At 41.9% G+C, this 19,498-nt stretch overlaps 1 protein-coding gene across 5 annotated transcripts in view; it reads right to left on the bottom strand.

Moving 5' to 3' along the window:
* Window positions 1–19,498, bottom strand: part of acot7 (acyl-CoA thioesterase 7) — a 46,504-nt gene that overhangs the window by 15,933 nt on the left and 11,073 nt on the right. For 3 of the 5 annotated variants that reach the window (XM_086214388.1, XM_086214387.1, XM_086214385.1), the window contains 4 exons: window positions 12,487–12,578; window positions 12,021–12,135; window positions 11,668–11,682; window positions 11,420–11,506 (listed from right to left, as the gene is read on the bottom strand). In XM_086214388.1, the coding sequence (XP_086070514.1) occupies window positions 11,420–11,506; window positions 11,668–11,682; window positions 12,021–12,135; window positions 12,487–12,578 (309 nt within the window). The remainder of the gene's footprint in view (window positions 1–11,419; window positions 11,507–11,667; window positions 11,683–12,020; window positions 12,136–12,486; window positions 12,579–19,498) is intronic. The other 2 variants (XM_086214389.1, XM_086214386.1) reach the window with 1 other exon arrangement.

Below are 19,498 nucleotides of genomic sequence, written 5' to 3'. Positions count from 1 at the left end.
ACAGTAGTGATCGTGAAAAGACACATTCAGGTTGAGATGCAAGGACACAACAAGTACACCACCATCAAATGATGTATTTGGCTTGAAAAAAATTACTGGAAATTAAAGCTTACGGTAAACAACAGCAACAACAACAACAAAACAAAAACACACGGGTCCCCTAACAGAGATCCAAAAGTGGACACAGACACACCCACACCTGTTTGTCGGGGTGTGCCACCCATATTGCACTGGCAGCTTGTGTCATGGGTGATAGAAACTGTTGTTTTGGGGTTTTCTCACAGAAAGTGGGTCATCTTATCTGGAGTGAGTGGGCTGGAGATGAGAGAAGTGAGGAGGAGTGTGGCATCTGTTTCTCATCTTGGAGAAAAGTGTGTGTTCATGTGTTTATGAAGTGTCATTTAAAAAATATTCACTGTAGTTGCCCTAATTGTTCCCTCTGAATGGGTTCTCGTGTCTCCTGAGCTCGGAAAAATCAATAAGTCTGCTCGTGATGGCTGTTTGGCTCCTACCATCTGCACTGTGTGCCTCTATTTATGACAGCCAAATGTGTGGGAGTACAAACAGAAAAGTGCTGCTTGCTCCCGAATGCAACATTCACTGTAAAAGTGGGTCTGCTGGGTTGATTAAGAATTAAACATGCTATTACCCTGACATCCTGCTCTCCCTAATACATGAAGCCCGACTGCACTTTTATTTTGATAATCTTACTAATATGCACAATAGCTGCTAGAAACTAAACTTTTCAAAAAATGTAAAAGAAAAAGCAAGACTTACATTTCAAATAAGACATTTCAAAAACGCACCTGATAGTAAAGAATATGAAGGGAGTGATTATGTGATTCTGAGGCCAGGAAGTCTTCATCTTCCTTTAACTTACGCTAAAGTCATTAAAAACTGCGTGTTTGAACCTGACAACATGGCCACGGCTCAGGAAGGTGACAACAACACGCCAGGCTTAAAGTGTGTTTGGGCAAGTAGCCACATCACTTCTTTATTGATATTTGTTGGTGAAGCTTTTTCCTCCAAAACCCATCTTAATTCCCCCTCCATCTCGTCTAGGTTGTGAAAATTGATGGGATCTCACCTACGATTGAATATTTCCCCTGGGCTCCAGGCACAGCAGGCTGGTGCTATTCAAAGCATGGGGTGGTCATGCTTGAACATGTAACACTTAATGGATCATGACCTGAATATGAGGATGTCACTGAACATAGATGCTGCACGCTATTAAAGTGAGTCTGAACCATTAAAGATTTCCCAGTGGTGCTGAAACACCCTCCCTGCACACTGTTGATGATTTAAAACTCCTCAAGGAACTATGCTGATGTTTGAAATAGAAAGACAACACCAGAGATTAATCTGGAAACTTTCAAGCATCAATGTTACTTTGGCCAAGTGCTATAAAATAGCTGGACATTTCAAACACAGTCATGCAAGCATGAGATGAAGATGAGTGTTCAGCGAGTCTCTCATGGGCAAGCAGAGTCACTCGTCCAGGACGAACCCACACGCGCTGCATTTCAACACACCAAACAAAAGCAGATCGGACACAAGAATCCCTGCCAAACACTCCCAGAGACTGTTTAACGTAGAAAATTACGGGATTATAATTTAGCACTCATCTAAACTGAGATGTCACTGATAAAATTGAGAAAAAAAAGTGTTGTCACAGCATCTCAAGCAGACAATGAGACTCTGCCTCTGCACTGAGTTGAAATCTGACGTTCCCTTTTCTCTGTTCTGTCCCTTCCTGTGATCGCCCGAGCGCAGTCATACGTTTTCTTCAAACTGATTATTTTTTCTGTTACTGGTTACGTGCAAATGCTGAGTAGCACAAAGCCAATAAAGATTCATCTATCTAACCATTGGCAGTAAAGCAGGCCAGCCTAATAATTATATTTCCCTCTGTGGATTAGTTCACTCTGCGGATCAGAAATCTGTATACAAATATATCAAATGTGACTTTCAGTAAATATTTATATACTGAATTTAAAAGATTTTAGTTCTTAAAAGAGTGCAGCTTGATACACAACGCTGCATCCGTCACACGTAACTACTCTGAGATGTGGTTCAGTTTACGTGCTTCTGAAGGGGTTCGATTAATCAGATCCATTTGTTCTTTGAAATTCCATGCTTTCACAGGAACATCAAGCATTTGTTTGCGTGCAGATTTTTCAGATCAGATCAAGTAAACCCTGTAAAATAGCATGCATCAGTAAGTTAATAATTAGCAAGCAGTAGTGGTTGATAATAAGATCTGAGCTTTCACTGCAGCAGTATTTGGGTTTTTCTGTATTCAACGCTGAAAAGCAAACACTCTGGTAGGTGTGGTCATGCATCAGCTGACAAACCGTGATCATATTAATCCTTGAAACAAAGTGACCCCACATTTTGAGATTCCATCTCATTTGATTTTCCATTTGCCAATATTAACTGGTAAGAATTAGATTACATGTTATTGTGGTCCTCTGTAATGGCATGATGGCTCTTATCCAGATCAAATCAAATATGAATGAACCGCAAGGGATACGAGGTGAAGCCTGGTGTTTGGGGTGGGGGGGCAACAGACCCATCCAATTTAACACCCGGCCCATTCTGAATTTATACCCGTTTTAACAAGAAAAAACAACCTTTTTCACTTGTGAAAAAATAAATAATAATATATGTAGAGGACCTTGATATTTGTGGCTTGTGAGAGAGGTTAGTGCGTGGTGGGTTTTTCTGGTGCGAGCAGCTCTCGCCTTGTGGAAATGAGGCTGGTGGGTTGATAATGACCCCTTTAGTGCACTGACTAAAAGCCTTCAATGACAAAAAAAACAAAAAAACAAGTCATCTTGAGAGCTCATTTTATGAAGTAAAGCATAAGAAGGCTCAATGTACCAGTGATTGTCTTGTACTTTAATGCCTCTTCAGACTAAATTCACAAACCCACTTTAAGGGTATTCAAGGGTAAAAATTGGGCATCACATTTAACTGAGTAAGAATTTGATCACTTAAACATCCAAAATTGGAAATTAAAAGAAGCTACACATCTCATCTCTTTTATATACACATGGAACCAAGAGAGCATCAACTTACGCACCCTGAACTTCCTGATGGATCAGAACCATCTGAGATTTCAGCCATAGAAAATGTTTGAAAAGGGCAGAAATACTCAGGACCCGATTGGATGAACCGCCTGTCTCTCACGGGCTAATGTCGACCAGTGAGACCAATGAATGATATGGAAGCCAGAAGACAGACAAGAGACGAGTGAAAACATTGTTTCCATGGAGAAATCCTTCAGTGGCATTCTTTGCTCTTCTTTCCAAGAAAAAAACAACAACAACAACCTCTGATATAACTGATGCTATAGCAACATCTATGCTAACCTCTTCAGAGGCCGCCCTTTGAAAGAAAAGTCTCGCTGCCATCAAAATCTTAACCAAGGCCGGAACTGACAGTGGTTCCTCCCTTGGACCCTGATTGAAGAAACTACTTTTGGTGGTAGACAGTAGCAGCTAACCTGAATCCTGATACAATAGACTCCTGAAGCCACTTACCACATATCATTGCAATAAATGAGGCGCCATCTTGAAAAGTCACGCATCATATCAATATATTATCACAGTCTGCTGCTCACTTTGGTGCGCACTTGTACACAGGTACACTGAAATCCACTTTTATGTGTGCCATCACACTGCAGCTTTCAGGAGCGCAGCATTTCTCAGGTTTGTCTTACAATTTATGAGATTTTGCTTGTCTGCAGTTTATTATGTGCACTGGAGACCAGCAGCTAAAATGTCTGTTAGTACCAAAGATGCTTGTCTTCATTAATCACTCCCATCAGTGGATCTGTTCATGCAACTCCTGCAAAAATCTCTCTCCATGTACAGTCGACGGGTGAGGCTGAAGGCTCAGTGTGAGACTGCAAATGAGGACAAGAGAGGCCAAGACAGCCTTGGGCCAGGCGTTACACATTCACAGGGTGACATGGCACACTATGACTCTCCCTTTGCCGTAGGGTGGGAACACAAAAGGCAGAGTGGGGTGTGCGCGGGGGAGGGGGATGGTGGTGATGGTGATGGTGTGTTTGAAAAGGAAAGACAGCACACTCCAAATGGGGAAAAAGGGCAATTAGTAACCAAGTCCCTAGTGCAGCCCAGTTTGCCACGGGGCAGAATACCTCTGTGATTAGATTCCTTGTGACCATTTCCCCAAATCTATGTGCAAAAAGTAGTCCATTGGCAACGAGCACTAAAACAATGACAGGAGTCTTCTGGACAGCCCTCGTCGCACATCAGCTTTTTCTTAAGCTCTTTTAATTAGAACCACGTCAGACACAGCACACTGCACAAGGCACCTGCCGATGACAGCAGGGGAGACAGACGATTGAAGAGAAACTCCCGCACGCTGTCTGCCTTACAGCAGGATTCCAGCTATAGGAAATTTGCGGGAATATGAAATATGACTTTGGTTTTTGCATATTTCTGCCATACTCAAGTATGCAGAGTTGATTATAAAATAAGTGTGAGGCCAAGAGTCTTCAACAGCATGCATGCACGAACTCTCGCGTGTTCTTTAGCAGAAACCCAATATTAAACAGGCCCCGAAGCTCAATTATTTAGGTCATTGTTTTGATAAGCTTAGATGCTCCAGATTCTCCTCTCAGTATTAGAAAAATGAAGAAAACAGATTATGTTGAAGCTTTTAACGAGTTAACTCAATTTCTAATTTGCAGCTACATTAAGATATTAGTGTTTGATGCTGCCTTGCTCTTCACAGTCCAGAGGACAACCTGTCTGAGGGGCGAGCAGTGGGGACCTCTCCCTCTCTCACTCTCTCTCTCACTCTTTCAGTGAAATCATCCTGGTCATTCCATCAAAAGAGTCAGAGTTGCTCCTGTCAGTCAACACATGTGGGGCCCACAGACTAAGGAATTCTTTTGTTTCAGCTGACGTTGTTGTCGTTTTTTTTTTTTAAAAACAACTCCTTGAAATATTACGCATGTATGTCAAGTTGTTTCTATTGCCTTAAGCATCTATTTAACATATTTATTGATTTTGTCTCACGGATAATCAAGTTTTTACCGATACATACTTCATCACTTCCTCCCTCTACCTCTTTATCACTCTCCCCTATTCTTGCGCTCTGCCAACCTTTCCCCCTCTTCCGTCATGTCCTTCTCATCCCCTCTCCAGCAAATAGCTTTCATCGTGGACACTATCAAATGGCTCAAACTGCCTTTTAATGAGCTGTAACTATAGAAACGGCTCCTGTTAACATTACTGTCATGCAGCTACCAGCCCTAACGGAAAGTCTTATGGGCTACATATTATTTGCGCGGAGCCTTACTACACATATGGCAGCGCCTCAACAAATATGAGGCTCAAAGTTCTAAGAATGGTAAGAACTGCCATGATTACTGTAAACTGAGCTCATGGAAATGCAGCCTGATAACGGCCTACTATGTTAAATACACCTCTGGCTGTGACGGTAAAGGTCAGCAGCTCTTGCAGCGGCTCGTTTTGAATGTTCTGTTTATCATAAATGTGATTAATGTCTGCTCGTTTCAACACTGAGCCATCAGCTTCATTTTTTTGTTCATAGAAACAGACAACTGCTTGCATCAGGCAACGTATCAATCCAACTCCTTCTGCCTCATTCCAAAACAATACTCTGTTGAGCTGATTTGGTGCATGTGCTTTTCTCATATTGATTCAATGTCAGTTTTGCGCAAGTAAACAAACTATTTATTTATTTGATGAATGGAATGTGGTGAGACTCCTGTTGATGTTTAAGGGGATTTGCTGTATTCTTTTTAATGTGTTGACTTCATTTGCCTCTAATCACACAAGTCAGACGAGTTGAATTGTTAACTCAGATGATTGTTTTAGGTATAAATAAGACTTAAATATATCTATGCCGACCTACAAATTGAGATAAAGTCCTACATTTTGATTGGTTGCCATCTTTGCTGCCTATACAATGCCTACGCCAGAAATTGCGAGTCATCGAGAAATCACAAGTTATGTGGATTTAAGCAGAATATGACAACTACAACAAAAATGTGGATGCCGTGTAAAGCTGTGTGAAGCTGGTGAAAGGCAAGTTATTTCATAAATTGCCACGAAATATGACGTTAAGTCACATGACATGTGAGAAGCGCAGATGTCCTTCGTGATTGCTCATGGCCTGCCTGATGAGTCCCTCCACAGTGACACTGGCCGTCTTGAACATCTACCCTGTGTGTTTTTATGGTTCTGCTGTGTATAAAAAAAAAAAAGGTCTGAAAGTGACTGCTGAGTTTTTGACTTCCTCTCAGTAATGACACATCACACTGTGCTACACAAACATTTGTCCCGTGTGTGTTTTGTTGGGATCTGGCTCGCTCAAGTGTATCACATGTACCTATCAGTTTACAAAAATGATTGTAGATCACGTTTCCTACCACTTGAATGAATGACGATGGTGGCAGTGTAGTCAATATCACATCATAAGCTTGTTTCCAGCTCTGATAGCTGTGTGTGTGGGGTAAAGCAACCCACTGCCTTGTCCACCCGGAGCTTGGTTTCCACCTCAGTCAACACATCTTGATAGACTCCTCTGGAAAAAACTCCGATAGGGCAGCTGTCTGAGTGTAGTATTTCTGAATCAATGCTGGTTCTAAAGGAAGTGGAGGAAGTAATCCACACGTAACACACACTACTCGCAAAGGTCGATCACACAAGCTCCAGTGGACATATCCCTGTGTCCCTGGATCCCTCTGACTCTGGCAGTGACATGTTTATAACCACTGAGCCCAGAGGAGGACAGATAAAATAGCACCACTGCAGTGATGGATGTGTTCCTGTGCTTAGGAAACTCCTGGCTGAACTCAGTCACCCACACACATCCTGTATTAAATCTATGCACACACACACACACACACACACACACACACACACACACACACACACACACACACACACACACACACACACACACACACACACACAAAATGTCTGAGGATGAGAAAGAAAGTGTACAGTGGCAAGAGCACACACAAACAATAATAACTACACAACAAAACTTTTTAAAATATCCTTACACCTCAACACAAAGCACTAACCACAGCAACTTGAAAGGAAACATGTTTATTTTATTTTTTTTCTTCAGGCTAGTTATTTCAATCATACTGCAGCAAAGTCCACCTGCTGCAATCAACAGCTGTTTCCATGGAAACAGGTGGCACGCTTTAGAACATGGAGTTATGGAGGGGAGTGAGAAGTGGGAGAGGAAGAGAGGGAGCATGATCGAATGAGAAGAGAAGAAGAAGAATACGTGAAAAACACAAGGAAAGTAAGCGGGAGATGTGTTGGGTTAACGGAACTGAGCTTGTTTGAGTCGCAATTTCTGGCCTCCTGATCTTTTCCCACAAGTGAATTAGATTTCATTAAAAAAAATTCACAATTTTTTTTTTAAATAACCTACAAAACCATTTTTTCTGTGTTTTTTTTGAAGGGGGGGGTCATAAATATAAGAAACTTGAAAAGTATTTCTCACTTTTCAGATTCTGAACACTGCAAAGAAATCCTGTTTGTGTCAGAACAAAGCAGAGTGATAAGACACATTAAATGATTGTGGTATTACACTGACACAAATGTATTAGCCTGCATTAGTGTCAGTGCCAGGAGTGTCACATCTCTTGCTGGATGGATGCGATGTCACAATTTGCTCCACTATTCCATCTGCTATCCGTCGCTCAAGATTTATCAATGGATTATTTCACGTGCATTTGGTGTACATGCTAGGAAGCCGTTGTTGTGGAGTCTGTGTTTCCGCTAAGAACAAACAGTAAGTATTCTTGAATGGTCATGTGTTTGTGCTTTAGGCTCATGCTAAGTAGGTCACATTTCCACACCACAATGAGGAAACATACAGTAACTGATGAGGCTGTATTCTCACGTAGAGGTCTGTTTCCTTCAACGAGAGGGTAAAGAGGAGAAAGAGCCAGTTGGAAAAGGAGAGGGGGCACATTAAGACGCAGTAAAGAAAGAGAAAGGGGGGGGGGGCAAGAGAGAGGACCCAGGCTGCCTGACCTGACTCCTGGTTATGTAAACAAAATAAGTGTAGTGAAAGCAACAGTGGCGAACAACGGGGAACATTGCCTAATGAGCAATGGCATGTCCAGAGAGAGGCGGCTGTGTGTGTGTGTGTGTGTGTGTGTGTGTTTGTGTGTGTGTGTGTGTGTGTGTGTGTGTGTTCTAAATGACCTGCATGCTTGTTTCACATTTAAGTTCTAATTGGACAGATTTCTCAGCGAGCTCTCCAAATTACAAAGGCAACCGTGACACGTGCAACACTTATCTGCTCCCTCCTCCTTCGCTCATCCTACCATTCTGCTCTCTGTCTCCTTCTCACTCCCTCTCTCTCTCTCCCTCAGTTAACATCTCTCTTCAGTTACTCTTCCTCACTATTTGGTGTCTTTCTGATGACCTCTTTACATACATGACCCCAATTGAAATGGCAGTACGAGGCAAGAATATCCTGCCGGAAACCATGTACGTCGACTAGTAAAAAGCATCTGCTTTGTGCTGATAAAGTGTTGGACTTGTTACAGAAGCAGCGAGGAAGGTTTGGTTCCGTGTGTTGTTAAGCACATTAGATAAGCAGGTTTTTGGTAACAGATAAAGCCTAAATCAAATCTGGATGTGAACTCGTTTTAATAATTGGCTTTCACTACTTTCTGCATTGCAAGCAAGTAGCCATCTGTCTTTTTATGTGCCATGCAAACTACAGATGACTGAATAAGCCTGGTATGAAAGTTTTGACGAGCTAAAATGCAAGTCTGAGTTGTATCAGATGTACTAAATTGGAAACTGCATCAGCACCATAAACGTCCTGTTACAAAGGCCTTCAATTTTCCATATATGGGTCTTGTTGTCAAACTCCTGCTTTGTTCTTGTCACTCCGTTCTTCACCATTACAGCCATGTTCAGCACAAGTGCTGCCAACAGAACGAAAACAAACCAGGATGTCATTCTGGCTACTCTCGTGATCCTGTAGGGACTTTTCTGATTCTGTGCTGGTCTCCTTTTGTTACTTGGTGTTATTGTGATGTTCTGCCCTCGAGCAATAACTTCCCGTCTTTGCTATAGTTTCACACGCTTGTGAGTCCTAATGTGTTTCACCTGAGGCTGCTTAGTCTTCAATCCTTTGTTTATACATGGGGTGTGGTTGAATAGTCATTTTGGAAAAGAGTAACTGCATGATGTTGAAAAACTGGGTGCAGTGCTGCAAGTGTGATACGCCCCTTTTCTATTATATAAATACAGAGATTGAGGCATTGAAATAAGAAATCGCTCCCCTGTGCGGTAGCTGGACGCCTGATGTCCAAACATTCAAGGAGCTGAGGCAGATGCAAGAAAACTTCGCAGCAGTAGTCATCATCATAGTAGTAGCAGCTATAGTAGTAGTAGTAACCCCTAGTAGAAAGATGCTATCTACAGCGCCAACACTAGACTGTTTGCCTTTGCTGCAGGTCCTATGGTGTGGAACTTCTCTAAGTTTGCCAACTCCTTCTCCCCTCTTGTCTTGAGTAAAAGCTTTTATCGTGAACTATTCCTCACCTCCTGTGTGATCCTGTGCTTAACACAATTAATTCTCCGTTTTCTTGGTTTATAAAAGCGACATAAAAAATAAAATAGTCACATTACAAAACCCCACTTATTGTAACTCACGCAGAACTAACTACCTTCTTGATCCTTACCAACCTCATCTATTCATTTAGGAAAGCATGAGTACAAAGAGCCATGAGATTATTTCTCAAGGACATTTCACTCTGGATTAAATTCAGCAGTTCTTCTTCTGTGCCTCCACTGTCACTGCAGGACACACTGTACCAACTGACGTCTGGAGGTTCCTGCCAAAGACAATAAAACTGAGAGGAAAGTGGCTGGTGATTCAGAAAATTCATAAGGATAAATCGAATAGAGTTGATAACACGTGAACGTTCGCAGTAAAGATTTGATAAGCTTCAGGCAATTTTCTTTGATCAGTCTGCACAGTTGTGTCTTTATTCTCATTCTTTTTTTCCTTTCAATGTACCGTATACATCCTTTCCACTTTTCCTAAAACTCCCGCCCTCCCCAGCCGACTCTCTCTGTCTTGTACACCCTCCCTGTAGGTTCTGTGCTGCTGTTTCATCTTCTCTCCTGCAGGATTTCCACACTGTACTGTACTGTTCCTGCCTTCGGTACCAGAGTGACACTGCTTGCATTGTTGGAGAAAGACACAGAGATCTGATAGATACTCACAACTAAGTGGCAGAGGGTTATTTAGACGTACTAGGTGCTGAAATGCTCCGCGGCTGCTATTTGAGAGCTTGGAGAACTGAATTCCAACATGTTTTGTGAAGTCAAAGTGACTTTTGATAGCAAAATAAAACAAGTTCATCCCACACAAGTGAAAGACATTCCTTCAAGAGGTAACAGACATCACCAAACGACTTGTGAGTCAAGATTCTGATTCAGGCCACAATCCCATGAGAAAACAATTACCGATAACCGATACCCTGATTTATCAACATTTTAATGTGATTATGGCAGCTTTTCTTCTGCATATTTGCGATTTTTAAAACAGCACATTTGTAATGATTCATAAGGGTTCCCTGGAGTGGCTGAGATGTCACTTGTTCCCTCCATTTAGATATTTTGAGGCCAACAGGTAACACACTTTCCCCCTCGATTTCACGACTATAAATGTTTTGTCAAATTCTGCTGATGAAAATTTTCTGGTTGTCACAAAATAAATTCACACTTGTTATCTTATATGTATTTATGAGGTCACGTGTTATCTATGACATTTGCTTACTGTGTCCCTGAAGAGTTTGAAGTGGCTGCAGTGTTGCAAGGCAATGTTGCAAGGTGGCACAATTTCCCACTTTCCTTGGAAGTATTGACAGGATGCAAAATGGAAGGTCCATGTGTTTTCAGTTGAAGCAAAAACATTTCGCCTCCCGTGTTCAGAAAAAGGAATTTCAGATCAGTCAACAGGCAGTGAGACCAGTGAGCTGAACGCAATCACACACACTCCCTCGCACACACTTGGTGTGTCTGTAGTTAGCTTCGAGCTAATGTCTGTTCAGTTGGTAAATTAGCTGTTTGCGGCAAATAAACACAAACGGTCTGGAGGTCACATTTGTGCATATGACAGAAGACAAACTTTGCTTCACTTTGTGTCCAAACACACATTCAGAGCTGCAGAAAGACACTGGACCCGAGAGTCAAGTCAAATTTCAGACAGGGGTCAGTATATTTCAAAAGACTCCTCATTTTCATCAGCAGCGTGTTAAGGACAGACTCCTGAACTGTCCAGCTGCCTGGCAAGAATAGAACCTGTTGACAAAATCTGTCTAGAAGCTGGATATGAATGAATCAAAGTATATTGAACTCACCGCCATGAACAAAGTCATGAAGTGTGCAGTCCGAAGGTCCCACCAAATGGATCAGACTGGACTGACTGAAGCCAACTGTGTGTTGTTCTGTTAAGCAAACATACAAGGAATGAATATATTCATTTTTCCACTTGAAAAAAAAAGTATTGCATTTGTCTTTGGCCATGCAAGCAAACACGGAGAAAAGCTTCTGCGCTGAGCTGTAATGTGATGCCATGCACCTCTGCTTGCAAGATTACAGACTGTACCTTTTGGTGTGTCCTCTGCGGTTGAGCAAACATGACAAAATCAGAAAATGAGTTAACAGTCTTATTAAAGTGATGTTTGAATACATTTACACAATCAATTGAGTTTTACAGGAAGAATCATGAGACTTGTGTGTTCTGTCCAGAGTATGCTGTGTATTAGGGATTTTAAACATTGAACTTATTTAACGACTGCATGTACAATGTACTGCAACACTCGCACGGCGCAGTAACACATGATGATCACACAACGTCACCATCAACAGTTCAGAGACAAATAAAAGAACTTCAGCAACTATCATAGGATCCGGACTGAATCGAGAACATTATCTACAGCCTGTTTATCTGACAGTTACCTGGGTTGGGCGGAGGGGGCAGAGCTTCCTCAATTCTTGCTTTGGTTTCCAGTCTCTCCATCTTCTGAGCCTCATAGCGCTTTCTGGCCTCCTCCTCTTCTTCAGTGCTGGCATACTAGAGAACATCAACAATATGAATATCAGTCTTCACTCCAAATATTTACACTGCATGGCTACGTGTGCACGACCTCGTCTTTTTTCCCCGGGTTCCAACTTGGTCTGAATGTCAAGTCCTTTATGCATTACACTTCCTCAAGACTCAAGTTCAAGTGAAGTCACTAGGCACTGGAGTTTCAATCAGAGTCAACCTACAAAAATGGTTTTGGAAAGTCTGAGGTCATAAAATTTGTAACCTGACATAGACTTGGGTCCAAGTCATGTGACTTGAATCTGCCAGGAAACTACAATAAAGGTATAATGCCAAAGTTTAGTCCATTAACATCGGTGCATCAAATATTCCGTGTACCTTGATGGGTGGCACCTCCATGATCTTGTCAACATTCTGGAGAGAGAAGGGGACGTACCACAGCGCGGCCTTGTTGGCCAGCCTTTTGGTACCTGCAAGCACAGAGAGAAGGATGAGATATAAAGGGCTATTTTATACTTTTTTTTTAAACCAAAAGACTGACAACGGGAGACAATTTTGGAGTTTCAAACTTCCTCAGCAAACAATGGTGACGTCCATCAAAATAAATGTCCTATCCAGAACAAACTAAAAGGTGAAATCCTGCAGACGGACTGCGAAACTGCACCTCAACCAATGTGTTCCACCACTTTTGCTCTCTGCACAGACTGTTGACCTGCATGCAGCTGAGGTGCTACCTGGACTACTAATGGAAACAAAATCACTTTTGGTACCAAAATCTTGACCTTTGACTACCAGTTCTGCATTCAAATGCTGAAAATGATGAAAGTGGCGTTAATCTGTGAAGATTATCATCGTGAATTAAATGTTAAAATCGAACAGCAATCAAAGGTACAGGATTAACATCCAATTGGCTTTCGGTCGAGGGAGCCATGGGGATTAACATCACAACAAAAATATGACATCCCTGCAGGACTCTATTCGCAAGTGAAAAAATAATGTTTCTTTAAAGCCTTCAAAAATTTGACATATTTTCTCACATATTTGTAGATGTCATGTGCCATTTGTCTTGTGATTCCTGAGATAAAAAGAAAATAAGTTCTGTGAGCTTTGAAATCACTATAAAATAAAATCTTCTCCATACAGGCTTGATATTTCTGAAGCATAGTTCATGTAACTATAGATGGCAGGAAGAGGCTCTGCCTGCCTTCCTCCAAGTCAAGATCCAAAAGATCATAAGACAAAACTTGTAGAAATCCCATCTCATAGCAATCAGGCGGAGAGGTTGTCATAGTGATATCTGTTCCATTCTGCCACTTTTTCACTTAATTTGCTATCGAAGAGAAAGAGGGGCTATTTTGAGGTTGTGTTATTATGGCACGACAAGGGAGGCACACAGACAAGAGGCAGCACGGGGCCATCAGGTTGAAATGAAATATAATGAAATAACTCTCCTCAAGTGTTAAAAGCCAATATTCCTGGATGCACCATCTGATGACGGTTGAAACAGGGCACTTTGATTCAGGCCACACACATATTTTCTTTTGCCTGTATTCTTAGAAATCCTACTTTCAGCCTGATAAATACAATTCACATTTGTGCAGCTCCGGGTATCAATATGAATTACATAAATATAAAACTCAGCGAGTATTGTGACATTCCCTTGTGCCCCTGTGACAAAAGTGACGGTCAAAGAGCCCCGAGGACGTACGTGTTAAGGAGTGGGAGCCAAGGCTTACAGCAGGCCACTCTTGGGGAATAACATTTGCATTTTACACCCGAGTTAAAACCATGCTGACAGCCGGGCCACGTTGCCATGCCAACCACTCTTCCCTCCTCCTCCTTTGATTGGCTCCTGTCCTTGCCAGCAACCAGGAAGTTGCCCACAGGAGAAAGGAAGGCATATTTACATATCCTTGACTCTACCAAGACTGAGAGACTCCAGTCTATTATTAGCTCCTGCTGGACCTTTCAAGTGAACTGTGTTTAGAATGGAGGGAGGAGGAGGAGGAGGAGGAGTGAGATAAGGAACGAAGCAGCCGCTGAGAACCATTCCCAGTCTGACTGATGACCTTTTTACCACAACACAACCAGGGAGCTGACTTTGAATTTCAACTCCCTCCACATCAAGCGAAGACATTGTCAGTGTTTGACCGTGCCGTTGCTTATTACCCTCACAGCATGACCACTAATGCATCACGTTACTCCTCGTCTTGCTGGGAGAATTAAGCATCTTGTTGGGGGGAAACAAACTTTACAGATAATTGAATCCCAAATGAGAGTTTTATCTTTCATAAATTCTGAGCTGTAAAACAAAAGCTGTGAAATATGAAGCTGCTGCTATTATTTGTCTTTCATCCCTAACAACATGATGCAGTTGCAAATATATATTGCATTCATGAGCAACTGGGAAGGAGGAATGTTCCAACCTTAGAGGTGGAATAGCATCCGTTAAACTTGGTATAGCCCACTATGAAAGATTTAGAGGATTTTGAGAAGCAGGTTTGATGTCAATCAACATGGCAGAGTTTGTGATGAAAGGTGAGAAATGTACTTGTTCTGAGCAGGTGAGAGTTCTATCCATCAGTACAAACCAGTACAAATGTGCAAACACAAAACTGTACACAAGCAGATGGATATTTTACAGCAGATGATCCAACTAGCATCACTTGACTGATTTTACGGCGGTCGACCAACAGAGGACACTTTAGCCTTGGCAGCAATAAAACATAATAATTCAAGCATAGCAACTATAGACCACAGAGACACTCAGAGTCTGGCAGTCTGCTGCAGGGTAAGTAGAAAAAATAATCTGCACATTTATCAACCACAAAACTGATTACAGGACAAAAATTCAGCAACTCAAGTATTAAATGCTAACAACGCTAATAGCTGCTGCTGAGCAGGTGTAGACACATGAGCAGACAGAACATTTTTAACTATGACAGGCAGCAGAGTTCCCAAACCCTGCACTCTGCCACATTTAATTATAAATTAGCATCTTTTGGGGGCTGAAGTGATAATTCACAGGGGTGCATTAGTGGGGAAAATGTCCCTCCAGCTGTACTTATGCATCACCCAATCCCTCTAATCTAAGATTAAGGCATCAGTCATTGCTTCATACACTACTTGAAAATTTCTGAGAGCACATTTTCTGTTCTCATCTTTTTGTTACTCCTCTCCATGTTCTGCTTCACTTTCACCGAATCGTCTTCCCCTTCTTATCCACTTTTGCCCTTATCCACTTCTCTTGCAGGAGTTTCACTTGATTTATCGCTGGCTTTAACTCACTCACCCCCTTCCTATCCACCCCTTTGTCTCTCACCCACTAGCCTTCAACCCCCTCAGAGCAGGAAAAAACCTTTGTTTTCTTTTCTCCTTCCTGAACAGCGTGTTCCAGGCTCAGAGACACTGCAGCGGGGATCGTTCTTAGTGCTTGATCCCCATGATCAAAACCACAGATTTTCCATTGTGCTGAGCCAAGGCTCCATTACTTTTAACTACAGCAGGGTCCCGCGGTGGGATGTTGCAGCCTAATAGGAATAGATGAAAGCGTGCCAGTAGTAGAGTTGTGGGACAGAGCTTTGTGTCTGAAAACTAATACCCAATACTCAGTTTAAGCATCATTGTATATTTCAGCTTTCATATTGTTACTGTGTTATTGCAACTCTGAAGATAAAGTGATTCTTTAGAAACATGGTTTTATTTTTTGAGCCGTCTCTCTAGCAATGTCAGTCCTGTTAAAATCTCCACTTACATCCTCAGGAAAAGGTCACACCACCCTCATGCTAAAAGGTCTTACTGGATTCATATATGTTTTATGGAATGTTTCAGTAAAGATTTGTTAAATGTTACATCATAAAAAAATCATACTCTTCTTCCTGCTGTGGGAATTAATTGCGGGACGAATAAATAATGAAGAGTGCGTGAGCATGAATAATTTTATTTATGTGCGACGAGCAGCAGAGATGAAATCAAGCCTGAAACAATACTTTTTCTGAATGTGTCTGTGCAGATTTACAAAGCACAAACGTGTAGTTGTGTGACCCGCCAGGATCATGGCAGGAACTGTCATGCTTATTTTAAGCCTCACCCACAATGCATTGCTCTCAGCTGTGTTTGCATGCACACGTGTGTGTGTGTGTGTGTGTGTGTGTGTGTGTGTGTGTGTGTGTGTGTGTGTGTGTGTGTGTGTGTTGAGGGGGGCACGATCTGTATATGCTGTGTTTATGCAAATGTGTTCCTGAGTGTGCATGCAATACAAGCATTATTACCTCTGTGGGAATTGTGTGTGGTAATGTGTGTGTGGTTGTGTGTATGTGTGTGTTTGCTGATTTGTCTTTGCAGCAACTCCACATCTGCACATCTCTTGCCTGTGTGTGCATCGGCCTAATTGCGTGTATAAGTGTGTTTATGCATGGGAATCACATCTGTGTGCATGTGTGTCCAGGTATGTATTTTCATGCATGTTTGTACACATACTGTATACTTGGATATATGCAAATCTGTGTGTGTATCGATGTGCAAGTGCGCATGTGTGTGTTAGTGCGCATGTGCAATCTGCACAGCGGGGACAATCATCACGGCTTGTGCCCACAGTAGGCAGCCTTCCCCTGGGGGGCCGTGACTGAGGCCTGCCTGATGAGATGCTGCCTGACTGACTGTGGAACCTGGATGCTTGCCTCCTCCTCCTCCACCAACACACACACGCACGCGCGCACACACACGCACGTGAAATAAACATGAATGCATGAATACCAGATGGATGTACATTTAGCCTCACACACATTTCAGTCATTTTAAAAAGGAGAATAATTTTAAAAAATAAACAAAAGATACAAAAAACAACAAAAAAGACCTCCTCCTGTAGATAAACTCATACAAATATAGAAATCAATCCAAAAAAGAGAAATTCGTTTTTCTGTGGTCCAGTTCAAGCATCTATCAGTTCAAGCATCTATCAATCTTTTGCCAGTGAAAAGTTTGAAACAAGAATGTAAAAAAAGAAAGAAAGGAAAACGCTGCCAGCCCTGCCTGAGTGTGAGACTTAGACTCAGAAGAGGGGAAGTGTGTCTGTTCAGTGTGCATCTGTGTGGGTGTAAGAATGTGTAGGTGTGTGACTTTTTCTATGCAGAATGTGTCAGCATGCGCATATCAATCTCTGTAGGTCATCCCTACACACTGCTTGTGTGTGTGTGTGTGTGTGTGTGTGTGTGTGTGTGTGTGTGTGTGTGTGTGTGTGCGTGCATCGTGTCAGAGCGTGTGCGCAGGTACATCCACTTGCCGTCCGTGTTGACTGGGCCACAGTGTGTGAGGCCTGATGCTAAGCCAACATGACAGAAGCAAATAATGTCTGCTCCCGTTATCTTCTCTTCCCCCTCGGCCCCGCAGGAACCTTTTAAAGGGCCAAACACTGATGAAAACACACAAACATGCATGTATGCTGCACACATGCACACGTATATACTGTGTTACACACATGGGCACATGAAATCATACATCTACATGCCAGCTGCTAAGACAAACATGCAACACCTTTTTCTCAGTTAATGATGGATGACTAAGCTCCTACACATACTTCAGAATTTATGTGACCAAAACATGAGCTCAGCAATTTGTTTACACAGCAAATACGATGAATAAGAATGATCAAGCAGCTTCACTGACTTTCCTTTTAACTCTGGGTATTAAAAAAAAAAACAACGAACCGATCTGCTTACTTTTAGTGCCGATAGCTTGTTGTTCTGACTCATAATACTGGATAGATGCGGGAATTGGCTTTTGCAGGACTGTGACAGGATGTTGTAACATATGAATCAGGGTGAATCTAGCATGGATTTGTAGATAATTTGAGATATAAAGACAGCAAATGTCATGAGAGAGCTCGACAGCCAAGTTTGGTCTCCTTGAGGAGCAAACCCGCATGTCTGCTGTATCACACCAATGCTGCCCCAGTCCTCATTCACTTAGACTTTTTACATTTGTTTTAAAAAAAAAAAAAAAAAAAATATATATATATATATATATATATATATATATATATATATATATATATATATATATATATATACACATATGCAGAGTTGTGCATTATTAAATTATGAAGAGAAATAAAAAAAATGTCCCCAACTCTAAAGTGAAAACATTGATAAAATCAATTAATGGACATCTTTCTATTTTATTGCATTTAACAGTAGAAAGCTCCTCCTTAACATGAAGAAATTATGCCAAGGCCAACTTAGTTAAATGGCACTCCTCCTCATCTATGGCAATCCAAAGTGCTTCATAAAAATACAGGTCAAGTACACAAGAAAATAACGTTTGAGTTTTGAATGTTGCTTTTATATTCCCAAAAGTGTGAAGATTTAATATTCATAAAAAAAACTAGGATTTTTATTTCACTTTTTCCACTAAAAAGAGACTGAGTTTGTCAAAACACCCCACATTCGCCTTGCAAGAATAAACAACGGATTCCATTTCATTACAAATGCTTCTTTTATTAAAAAATGTTATCTCTGCTCCGAAGCATCAATCCAATAATGTGCTGCAATACAGTGTAAGATTCTGTCTATCAGCTCTGATCCGGCGGGCCGTGCTCTGTTGCAGGCTGTCCATGCCAATGCCTGGATGTATGAATGCTGCGCTCCACCTGTCATCTCATATCTCTAACTCCGCCTCAGTCAACCTGCTTCCAGCCCAGCAACCAGCCAACCAACCAGTAAAAGCCTGTTGCTAGGGTAACGGCTGTCTAGGGGATACTTCTTTTGTTTCTCACACCTCCTTTCCTTCATCCTTATCTCTGTCTCTTTCCTGGTCCCACTCTTTCTTCTGCTTTTATTCCATCTGTTATCTTTTCTGATATACTGACCCCATCTATTTTTCTGTCTCACCCTCCCTCTGATCCCTCTCTGATCATCAAAAATAAGATGGACAGGTTCCTCTCTGATGCAACAGTGCCACCTAAAATCAAAGCAAATTCATCGGACATAGAAACAGTGGAAGAGATTAGCTGTTTTTAAGACACTGCACGTAAGCCGCTACAACCCATGGATGACCGGTGTCACCGTGCAGTCCGTGTGTGTCTATACATGTATTAATATCATCTCAACAGTCAGCACATGACATCTGGTTGTTACAGGCAGTCTGTAGATGGCTGTCAGGTCAGGTCAGCCCGATGTGATCATCCTCTGACTTTACTCTAGGCACTCTGAGCATTGTGTGTGTGTGTGTGTGTGTGTGTGTGTGTGTGTGTGTGTGTGTGTGTGTGTGTGTGTGTGTGTGTGTGTGTGTGTGAGTGAGAAAAAATAAGAGACTGCATCACTACCATCATACTCTTATTCCCCTGTCATGGCATGGAATGAAGCACATCATGAAAGCATTGTTTCATCTTTCA

This window comes from Aulostomus chinensis, chromosome 9 (genome assembly GCF_037954235.1).
Source record: "Aulostomus chinensis isolate RoL2024-O1b breed Wild chromosome 9, RoL_Achi_v1.0, whole genome shotgun sequence".
Classification (NCBI taxonomy): Eukaryota; Metazoa; Chordata; class Actinopteri; order Syngnathiformes; family Aulostomidae; genus Aulostomus; species Aulostomus chinensis.
This window is presented reverse-complemented; position numbering and strand designations above follow the sequence as displayed.